The sequence below is a fragment of the Orycteropus afer genome, unplaced genomic scaffold (assembly GCF_000298275.1).
Source record: "Orycteropus afer afer isolate SDZICR_OR568_19922 unplaced genomic scaffold, OryAfe1.0 scaffold00171, whole genome shotgun sequence".
NCBI classification, from domain to species: Eukaryota; Metazoa; Chordata; class Mammalia; order Tubulidentata; family Orycteropodidae; genus Orycteropus; species Orycteropus afer.
Window position 1 is genome coordinate 4,997,038 of NW_006921758.1, and position 12,120 is coordinate 5,009,157.

At 36.5% G+C, this 12,120-nt stretch overlaps 1 protein-coding gene across 1 annotated transcript in view; it reads left to right on the forward strand.

The window, feature by feature from the left end:
* The window catches only part of SLCO1A2 (solute carrier organic anion transporter family member 1A2), a 35,324-nt gene extending 29,717 nt beyond the window's left edge, over nucleotides 1–5,607 (forward strand). Inside the window, exons 12-14 of the mRNA XM_007946787.2 lie at nucleotides 750–814; nucleotides 1,370–1,487; nucleotides 5,388–5,607. Of these exons, the coding sequence (XP_007944978.1) occupies nucleotides 750–814; nucleotides 1,370–1,487; nucleotides 5,388–5,607 (403 nt within the window). The remainder of the gene's footprint in view (nucleotides 1–749; nucleotides 815–1,369; nucleotides 1,488–5,387) is intronic.
* The last annotated feature ends 6,513 nt before the right edge of the window (nucleotides 5,608–12,120 follow it).

Consider the following 12,120-nt stretch of genomic DNA (forward strand, 5'->3'; position numbering starts at 1 on the left):
TATCCTTTTGTGAAGAGGAGCTGCTTTTATTTTCTCAGCCTTGAGTTACTCAGTAAAGATTAGGGGCACATAGGAGTTCTGGAACTGAATTCTTCCAACAAATGGCTATGTTGACCCTCAAGTATTTGAGACACTAAAAAGTGACATTAAGAAATTATGTTTTTAACTATACTCAGGAATTTTAGACAACAGTGAAAAGGTGGGGTGATTTTTGGATGGAATGTAGAAATCTCTTTGCAACTCTTAAAGTTAAAACAGATCAGTTAAAATAGGTTTGTTTTGGATTTTTCCATCAGTTTCCTTTTAAAAGTTTTACCCTTGATTTATTTCCTCCTTATATTTACTTATGTAAATTCTCAGGTTGTTTATATTTTGCTGATATAAATATGAATACAGCCAGAGCTGCAGTGTTCTTGCTTTAGGCTAAGGGTTTAACCATTAGAATCAAGAACAACTAATGACATTAGGAGGATACAGGAGTGGAAATTGGCTGATATGCATTATTTTCTTCTTCACCAACTTCCCGATAGAAAATAAACAAGCAAAATTGATAATGGTTAGATGTCACAGTCTAGAAATGGGACTTCTGAGTAGACTACAATCTGGATAATCAACCCCCGAACAACCAAGAACTGACTATGAGAGTAAAATTTTCTAACCTCAGTATTATTCCTACACATAAGTTCTGTTAACAGACTATGGTAGTTATTAAATATCTATTTTCTTTTATTTGTTTATTTGTTTTTCAGATGTATCAAGTCTGAAGAGAAGTCTCTTGGTGTGGGAATACATGCTTTTTGTACAAGAGTATTTGGTAAAAATATTTTCCCACCATCATATCATCATTATTGAATATTTGTAATGAAATCACTGTCTCAGAGTAACAGCTTAGCAAATATTTTCCCTTCTGCTTTGGAAAAACACTTTACAATTAGTGTGAGAATAAACTACAAAAAGAGAGAGAATTTTCTCTTTTTATGTTGAAAGGTCCTACCTAGCCGTTTGTCCACTTTTCAACCATTAGAAAACTTGAAAAGCAAGTGAACAGGAAATGCTTTGCTAAAATAAAATATTCACATGATTGGTCTAATCTTTGGAGAAAAAATATAAAGTTTAGAATATTTAATTCAAAGTTTTCTCTTGCAATAATTTTTAGTTTATTCATCACACCCTGTATCCTTTAAAATCTACAACCTTTACAAAAAATAGCAACCTCTAATTCTAAAAATAACATTTAAAGCATTAGCTGTACACTTTTCTAAACTTTATTTATTCTAAAAATAGAAAAATTTGAAATGTTTGCAAGCAAAATAAAGCATCTTATTTGTTATGTCGTTGATGGATTTTTGTTTCTCTCTTTTAATTGTAGCTGGAATTCCTGCACCTATATATTTTGGAGCTTTAGTGGACTCCACATGTTTACATTGGGGAACTTTGAAGTGTGGCGAGCCAGGGGCATGCAGGATATATAATTCCACTAATTTCAGGTAGAGATATTTATTTTTTTTTAGAACTGATTTCTAAGCAATAGACTTTATATATTATAAACCAAACTCACTGCCGTGGAGTTGGATCCTACTCATAGTGTCCCCTCCTTGGGGTTCCGAGGCAGTATCACTATGGAAGTAGATTGCCCAACCTTCCTCCTGAGGAGTGGCTGATGGGTTTGAACCGCCAGCCTTCTAGTTAGCTGTCAAGTGCCTTAGGCACTACCCCACCAGATTTCTCTCATATATATAATGTGTTGTTGTTATTGTTGTTTGCCATCGAGTCGGCCCCGACTCCTAGCGACCCCACCTTGGGTTTCCGAGGCAGTTACCACTACAGAAGTAGGATTGCCTAACCTTCCTTCCCAGGAGTGGCTGGTGGGTTTGAACCGCCAGCCTCCTGGTTAGCAGTCAAGTGCCTTAGGCACTATGCTACCAACATTTTCTTTTGTCAAGTGACTAGAATATTTTGACTTTATTTAAGAATGGATACTGATGCTTATATTACCATTCCTTATTAGACATTAAATGTACAGCATTGAAATAATTAATATAATCCTAAATATATACCACATTCCAGGTTTAAAAAGTATTTTAAATGAGAGGAAATGAACTGACAGAGAGTATTAAGGAATTTATCCACAATGCAGTACATTGATTTGAAGAGATTGGGGCGGGGGGGGGCAGGAAGAAGACATAAGAAAAGCCAATTAACAATGAAACAATATATCTAAGAGAATTTCCAGAAATAGAGAATGAAAGCCATGGCAGAGATAAATGAAATAATAGCTTAAGGTTTCATATAATTGAAGAGATAACCTGAATTTTCAGATCAAAAGGCCACTTCAAGTGCCTTGTAAAATAGATACAAGTAGATATGGAGACTAAAGTTGCAAAATCTCAGGGTAAAGGGGGGAGGGGAATCCTTAAAAGTTACCCTGAGAAAGAAACGAATTGCCTACAGTGAATTAACAGAGCAATAGTGTATAGCTCATCAAGACAAACAGATATTAATGTTTTTACGACCATTATGGCTTTGAGTTTGGTTTGAAATCCAAACACAAACCATAAATCAAGAAATGGGAAAATTTAAGTACATGTAAGATTTCAAATTTTCTGTAAAAGAAAGGACACTATAAATATGAATGATAAAACACACTGTGAGCCTCAGGAACTCTGGTACACTGGTGAGATAAACTGGCAATCTGCTTAAGTGAACTTTTGGGCAATATCTACAAAGTTGCAGACCCTAAGACCGTTACACATATTTAAGACAGAGGTTTTCTTACTTGAGCAAGAAGACAGGTGCAAAGATGTTTATTGAAGTATTGTTTGTGTTAGGAAAAAAATCAATGTAAATGTCTATCAACAGGAAACTGGTGGTATGCTCATACACTGGAATGTGAGACACTCATTCATTCACTCTCTGCCATTGAGTCTATTTGACTCATAGTGACCCCTCCTTGGGTTTCCAAGACAGTATCTCTACAGAAGTAGATGGTCAACCTTCCTTCCGAGGAGTGATTGGTGGGTCTGAACTGCCAGGCTTTGGGTTAGCAGTCAATTGCCTTAGGCACTATGCCACAGTAGTTAAATGAAGTAGAAGTATATTTTGTCACTATAAGTTAAAAATATTGAGCTAATATAGAAAGTTCTAGAATAAAAAGTATAGTGTTTAAAATTTGAAAACATATAAAATAATAGTATGTATTATAAATATATGCATACATACTTAGTACAACTATAAACTGCAAACACAACAACTGGAAGATTCAACATAGTGTTACATTCAGGAAAGTATAGAAGGAAATAGGACCCTGAGGCAGTCTATAGGGGGTCTTAAATGTAACTTTATGATTGTTTTCTTTTTTAAAAATGGTTTGAAGCAAAAATGGGAAGCTTGAGTGGTGAATACAAACCTATTTATTATACTTCTTATGTATACATGAAATGTTTCATAATAAAAGTAAATTTTGAACATAGAAAGATAAAAATAATGAAAAAGAGAAAATTAATAAATAGATTATGCACCATAGAGGTAATCAATGCAATAAAGAAGCTGTGTGTTTGAAAAGATTAAAGCATAACAATAACACAATCTGAAAAAGAAAAATCATGAAAGAGAAGAGGCAAAAATAAACACCATTAAGAATTAAAAAAAGAGAAGATAATGAGTATAGACACTTATGGATTTTGAATATAACAAGCTTCTAGACAACTCCTTGGAAGGAAGATTAGGCAATCTACTTCCGTAGTGATACTGCCTCGGAAACCCAAGGAGGGGTCGCTATGAGTTGGGTCCGACTTGACGGCATATAACAACAACAACAGACAAATACATATTACTGAATTTTACTATGAATTAATAGAAAAAATGAATATTCTCGCAGTCGTTTGAAAAAGCGTATCGATCAAAAATCCCTATCTCTCAAAGTTTCCAGGTTCAGATGCTTTTAAGGTAAATTTGACAAAATTTTCAGTGAACTGATGATACCTACATTATACAAGTTCATCCAAGAAATAGAAAAGGAAGAAAAAGTCCCAATTCGTTTTATAAAGCTATTATCTTTGTATCTTGATACTCAAACTGGAACATGTCAACATTAAAAAAAAAAAAAAACCCAAAAACCTATAGGTCAGACTTAGTTATATATGCAAAAATCCTTAATAAAAATTAGCGTACGAAATTAGTAATGTATATAAGAGAGAGTGCTGGGGTGCGATGGTCAAGCACTCTGCTGCTAACCAAAATGTTTGCAGTCCAAACCCAACCAGCAGCTCTCTGGGAGAAAGACCTGGCAATCTGCTCCCATAAAAATTAAACCAACAAAATAAAACAAAACAAAAAAACCCCTACCGCTGTCAAGTCAATTCTGACTCACAGTAACTGTATAGAACAGAGCTGCCCCATAGGATGTCCAAGGCTGAAATTTTTTTTACAGATGCAGACTGCCACATCTTTCTTCTACAGAGTGGCTGGTGGGTTGGAACCACCAACTTTTTTGTTAGCATCCAAGCACTTTAACTATTGTGTCACCAGCATGGTCCCCTGTCATACAAGGTTGCTATAAGTCAGAATCGATTCAACAACACCTAAGAACAACTGCAGTATATAAGAAATGACTAATCAGGTTTCTTTTATGGATGCAAGGATGGTTCAACATCAGAAAATATCTGTTAATGTAATATATTCTATTAACACAAGAAAGGAAAAAATTTAGATGCAGAAAAATGATTTGATGACATTTCAACGTTCATGATCAAAACTAAGCACACTCAGAACAGAAAGGAGGAACTTTCTTAGCTTGTTAAAGGCTATTATTATAAAAAATAATAATAAACCAAACTCACTGCCGTAGAATCAGTTCCGACTTATAGCGACCCCTCCTTGGGTTTCCGAGGCAGCATCCCTCTGGAAGTAGATTGCCCAGTCTTCCTTCCGAGGAGTAGCCGGTGGGCTTGAACCACCAGCTTTCTGATTAGCAGTCATATGCCTTAGGTACTATGCCACCAGAGCTCCCAAAACATAAGAATAAGTATCATAATTAATGGTGAGTTAAAAAACATTCTTATCAAAGCCTGGAATAAAGCTGTCAATAGTAAATTTAAATTGGAGTCCTATTCAATGAAAAAAGGATAAAATAGAAATAGCAAAGCAAGATTAGAAATGAAGAAACTGAATTGGGGTTTCTAGATGGAAAATCCAAAAAACTTTAGCAAACATTAGCATTAATAGAGAGTGCAGTGTAATTGTTCACTTAAGATCAACATGGAAAATAATGAACTGTTCTCATCTTTATGGGAATACAATATTACTATTTAGATATGTAAAGTTAGTTGATACTCATCACACTGCTTATGTAAGGTTTAATATGCTCTAGCTTTTTTTTTTTTTAATAGATACATCTACCTTGGGTTACCAGCAGCACTAAGAGGATCAAGCTACATTCCAGCCATACTGATTCTATTTATTTTGAGGAAGCGTCGTCTACCTGGTGAAAATGTCTCTTCAGGAATTGTCCTTGTAGAGACAAAGGTTACAGGGAAGAGCAATGAGTGCAAAGATATGCACCAATATTCCAAAGTTGTGAATGATGAAGACATGAAAACTAAACTGTAATGCCTTATGATATCATGCTCCCAGAGTTGAAGAACATGCTATACAAGTTAGTTGTTTTTAAAATCAGTAGTTATCTTACCTAAAGGTACTGTAGGATGACATTTTCCTGTCTTTAAGAAACTCAGAAGAAAATATTTTACTCATGGTATTTTTGAGGCATTGATGATACTTCCAATCTTCTTTGGAGGACATTTATAACAACCTTCAAATCAGGATATTAGAGCTGGTATTATTTTTATTTTAAAAAAGCAGTATCTTCCTTAACTCATGTAAAAATAAGGGCACATTTCCTACATCTCCGTTTCAAAATGGTTCTACAAGGTTCTTGTTATGAAAATCTGTTTAATCCCAGTAATGGTGAGTTAAAAACACCCATTGAATATCTGTTTTGATACTGGTATTATTCAGAGACTGAAATTCTCATTCTGCTTATGAGAAAATTTAAATATTTTAATTCAAATTTATCATTTCTATGTGAAAGATGCCAGGATCACATTGTATTTAGAAAGTGTTCTGTAAAGTGTCCTATTCATTCCTGACATGACTTTTGAAAAATAGATTAGTTATTAATATGTTCTCTCTTGCTTTCAGTTGTTTCTCCACATTATCACTAATATCCTGTATTTACTCATTTTGTTCAGAAAACTGACAAATTTAATTAGACTATTAAAAATCACATAGCAAGTATTGTTGAAATTTTTTTTTTCCTCTATTATTTCAACCCTGTGGTCTAAACTCTTCCTTAAATACAAATATCTGACACAAAAGATGGAAGGATAAAATTAGAACATTAGTCTATAAAAGTGGATTTTATATAGTATAAGATACTGTCCAAGATGACCATTCACAGATTAATGAGGCCTCTGTAGACCAATGTTTATGTCGTTTATGGCATTCTAAATTAGAACAAAAGCACTACTTTTTCTATAAATCTTACTAAAGAATAAAGTTTTTAAAAATAGCTTCTGCCAAGAAATTGAACTTAATAAAATTCCCAATACACAGATCTGCTCATGTCATTGGTTTGTAATTCATAATACAGTCAAAGAATGAAAGGATTTTAGAAGTACAAGAGGCTTACTGATTTGATGGGGCTTCTGGGTCAAGAGGGTAGACTGAACAGGCATGCTTGCATATTCCTTATTGCCCCTCCTTCTTCTCCAGCCCCTTTAAAGTGACAATCAATATGTGAAAATGATATAATACCTAATGGTGAGGAGAATGCAGGAAGGGAGGGCAAGGAAAGTGATTGGCAATATACTATGGTTTATGTATAATACAAAGAAATGAGAGTATCTTTGGAGGTAAACAGAGTGGAGGAAGCTCTAATCCAAAATGCACTTAGAAGGAACCTGGAATGTTGGTGGGGGTCTCTGAGTTATAGGTTCAAGGAATATGAGTTGGTAGCTATCCACAGTTGTTTTGCAGACCGACAATTTCTAACAGATTGGTTGTGTGAAATAATAAGAAAGTAATTTAGATGAAAAACACGAAATAGAAAAGGTTTGGAAGAAAAGATGAGGAGTTATATTTTAGACTCATGGAATTTGAGCTTCATCTCCGGGTATATTAACATAATCAAGACTAACACAGGAATAGTGTTAAAATGAGACAGGAGCTAAAATCTTTGGAAATGAGGAGTGTAATTCAGGCATAGGTATGATTACAGCAATGAATAGTAGTGAGTTATAATCTGACGACATGAAATTTGGAATTTTTTTTTTTTTGAAAGTGAGGATCAAGATCCTATTCTATATCCAGGCCGAATGCCATGAGAATAATGAGAGAAAGTAAATGGTCACCACAGCAGAAGGCTTCAGAGGAAGCTGTTTCCTCAGGAGAAATCTAGTTTTTGATTAGGGTAACATGGTGAACAAAATGCCCACTTACGATTTTGAAGATATAAACTTCAAACTCATGTGATGAAGGACTGAGTTCAAGAGAACAAATTGGATGAATTTCAGGAATAGAGAATAGAAAGTATATGGAAATTAGACTATACATGGCATATGGAAAGTGGGAGAAGGGGAGTGAGGTATAACCTGAAATTCTGGGGTTATTTAGGTCTCTGACATAAACAGAGACTAAGGACATAATGAGATTAGTACTGACAGATTCCAGGCAGATAGTGTTGGAGAGATGATGAAAGTCCAAATTAGGAGGGGTGATGACTGGGATTCCCTCATAACCTCTTGTCATGGAGACAAACTGGAGATACCCCATCTTACTTGAGCACCTGTGGCTCCTTCTCAGCTTCCAGTGATGGGCTTAAAGTGATCAGAGGAAATTGGTTTTACTCTGTGTAAAATTCAGCCACCCTAAAATGGAGGATGTTGTTGTTGTTATGTGCCATCGAGTTGGCCCCGACTCATAGTGACCCCTCCTTGGGTTTCCGAGGCAGTATCACTACGGAAGTAGGATTGCCCAACCTTCCTTCCGAGGAGTGGCTGGTGGGTTTGAACCGCCAGCCTTCTGGTTAGCAGGCAAGTGTCTTAGCCACTATGCTATCAGAGCTAGGCCCCAAATAAGATGAGTTTAGACCTAGTATCTTGGGATCACTCCTATCCTTCATGGAGGAGAGGACCTTTTACTCTGAGAATGCAGGACCCTCTCTTGATATTTATTGGTGAGAGGAAAGCAGGTCAGGGAAAGGGGGTCTTGGGGAATGCTTCCTGACCTCTGTTGTTGGAGTCCATGAGGTCTGAGGAAGATAGTTCTTCTGAGCTCTTTCACTCCTCATGACAGGGCAAAGGTAATGGCATAGTACATAGAAGAGAAATGACAGAACAGGTGGTAGAAGACATGAGTCACTCATTTTCTTATTTAATATTGTGATAGTATAAAGTTAATGGAATTAGAAATAGTATTTTACATATTATTTGTAATTCTAAATGTAACCAGTATTTACAGGAACTTAAAAATAGCCTGTGAGTTGAGAAACTAAATGAAAAAGAAAGGAGAAGAAATAACCATTTTCTTATTTTATGACATTTGGTTAAAACACATTTTAAACTAGATAACTCCTCAGAAGGAAGGTTGGGCAATCAACTTCCGTAGTGATGTTGTTGTTGTTGTTATGTGCCGTCGAGTCGGCCCCGACTCATAGCGACCCCTCCTTGGGTTTCCGAGGTAGTATCACTACGGAAGTAGGATTGCCCAACCTTCCTCAGAAACACAAGGAAGGGTCGCTATGAGTCGGATCTGACTCTAGGGCAGTGAGTTGTTTTTTTTTTAATGGTTAACTTAAGGTATAACATTATAAAATATTATTTAGCATTTTGCATGTTACTAAAAACAAAACTGGTTAAAGGTGGTTTCTTCTAGGGTATTAGACTAGTTATGAGGAGGGGTAGAGAAAAATAGTTTTGTCTTTTATTTTAGTTCTTTATTTACTCTTTGATTTTTCTTACCTCATATGCATTAAAGCATTATTAAAAATAACATTTTATAAAGGCTAATATATCAGTAAAAACAAATAAATAATTGAAGTAGGATAATGCACTTTACAAAAGGGGAAGATATTGATTCCCTAGTTAAAGTTGCTGAGGTGTTTATTAAACAATTATACACAATTGTTTTCTTGTTTCTATACTTAGCTCTTGGGCGTATGTGTGTCAGTGTCTGTATGTGAGGGGCCTGGTAACTAAATGTGTTGTAGGCTATAGAGCTCAAGTGGGTATCATTTTATTAGGGAGAATAAACACACACAGAAAAAACATAATACAAGGTAACTTCAAAACTTATGCATATGTCACGAGTCACTTAGTAATCAGAAATTTTTGCGTAAGCTTTCAATACAGGTCTTGATGGAGGCTAGGGAACTGTTAGCTGTGTCTTAGGTGGCCGCTTGAAAGCTTTTAAGACCCAAGTTGCTACTCACCAATGTGGGATGTGGAGCAAGGCTTTTATGTGCCAATTGAGTCTGGTGTCCCCAGTACTATGGCCCTGAGACAGCAGATCTATTGGATCTCTCTTCCATAGTGTCTGGTTGGTTGTGAGGGATTACTCTATGTCTGTCTTCTATTGTTTCTGTAAGGACTGCAGGTATTTTGTATCACTGGTTTCTGTGCAAGATTAGCCTCATCTGAATCTATTCTTGGTCTAGAATATACTTTTGTGCACTGACCCCTGTTTGATAATCTCAGGTGTTTATGTGTTTATCTGTAGCCTGATGTTTGGTGTTAATGGCAATGCAGCATTGTGGACACATTGGTTGATATTAGCATCTGTTGTATATCTCTTGTGTGCACAGTTTGGTGTTCTCCCATTTCCTAATGTTATCGTGGTGGTCACTGATCCTTCCCATATACCCCTCTCCCTATCCACATCAGTGTGTAGGCCCCAGCTAGCTCAAAATTAATCCCACTCCTCCTTCCCCATTCCGGTAACCTACTAAGTGAGTTCCCTTTCCCAAGCAAATCTTTCTTTGTCTTTTTACAGTAATGGGCTCATACAATACTTGTCTTTCTGTGATTGACTTATTTCATTCAGCATAATGTCCTTCAGGTTCATCCACGTTGTGAGATGATTTGTGTATCCCTCATTGTTCTTTAATGTAGTATAGTATTCCATTGTGTGAATGTACCATAATTTGGTTATCCACCCATCTGCTGATGGGCATTTAGATTGTTTCCATCTCTTTGCTATAGTGAATTGTGCTGCAATGAACATAGGTATACATGTGTCTGTTCATGTGCTATCTCTAACCTCTTTAGGATATATTCCTAGTAATGGAATTGCTGAGTCAAATGATACTTTTATTTTCAGTTAAGATAAAGCTTTTGATAAGATATTTTCCCTACTTTCATTCTTCCTTCCTGGACTGTGGATATTAGGCTTCAAGAAGCAGCAGTTGTATTGAAACCAAGAAGCAACCAGCATAGGGCTGAAAGATAACACATGAAGGGTGATTGTGTAGGAAGACTACTGGGCCTGGAAATATGATGCAGAACTAAGCATCTGTACCAGGAGAGGAATGGCTAGGTTTTGTGGTAGCATAGTGACTGCTAACTAGAAGGCTGGATGTTCAAACCCACCAGGCACTCCTTGGAAAGAAAGTTGGGCAATCTACTTCCATAGTGATACTGCCTCGGAAACCCAAGGAGGGGTCGCTATGAGTTGGGTCCCACTCAATGGCACATAACAACAACAGCAGCAACAAGTGCCTAAGGCACTTGACTGCTAACCAGAAGGCTGGTGGTTCAAACCCACCAGCCACTCTTCGGAAGGAAGGTTGGGCAATCTACTTCTGTAGTGATACCACCTTAGAAACCCAAGGAGGGGTGACTATGATTTGGGTTCGACTCCATGGCAGTGAGTAGAAGCCTATAACATTTAAGGGGAGGGCTTCTTTAAGAAAACATTCCAAATTCAAACTGCAACATGGGGTTTAAAAGTGAATATTATTTATACTCAGAATGAAAAACACAACAAAGTCCATGTGATAAGATTTAGTCTACAGTTACGATTTTTTAAAAAAAGACCGAAGCAAACATCATAGTTTAATGGAAAATATTAAAAACTTTTCTCCTGTTGTTGGTAGCAAAAATATAATATTGCTATCACCATTTTCAATGTTATTCTGGGTGTCCTACCCAGGGAAATAGGAGAAGAAAAGTATTATTATTTTTTGTTTTTATAATATAATTTATTTTTGTTCTTGTTGAGAAATACACACAGCAGAACACACACCGATACAATAATTTCTACATGTATGATTCAGGGACATTGATCACATTCTTTAGGTTGTGCAACCACTTTTGTCCTCCTTTCCAAGTTGTTCACCATTAACATAAGCTCACTACTTCCTTAGTTTCCTATCTAACCTTTAGAGTTGCTGTCAATTTTATCCCATACAGATAGATCTGTGTGAGCATAATACTCAAAGCAGACATTCTTTACTATTTAAGCTAAATTATTGTTTGAATTTAAGAAAACAAGATACATTTTTAATTCAAGGTCTAAAGATTACCTCAGGGGACTAACTTCAGAGATTCATCCAGCTTCCATGGTTCCAGAAAGTACTTGAACCCCTGAAACTAGTGCCCTGAGATGATTCTTGTATGGAATCTTTGATTAAAATGGTCAGTAACTATATCCAGGTACCATCCAGTTCTTCTGGTCTCATGGTAGAGCAGGCAGTTGTTCATGGAGGAAATTGGCTTCACATTCCATTTCTTCCTCCAGTTCTTCACTCTCCTTTTTCCTCTGTTGCTGCAGGAGAATAGAGACCAATTGTATGTGGATGGCTGTTCCCGAGCTTTTATGATCCCAGCCACTATGCATTGAACTAGAAGGTAGAACGGAAGAACTGAACACATTATCCGCACCCCCCCCAACCTCACTGCTGTCCAGCCGGATCCGACTCATAGCGACCGCTCCTTGAGATTCCGAGGCAGTATCCCTATGGAAGTAGATTGCCCAACCTTCCTTCCAAGGAGTGGCTGGTGGGTTTGCACCTCCAACCTTCTGGTTAGTAGTCAAATGCCTTAGGCATTACGCCACCAGAGCTCC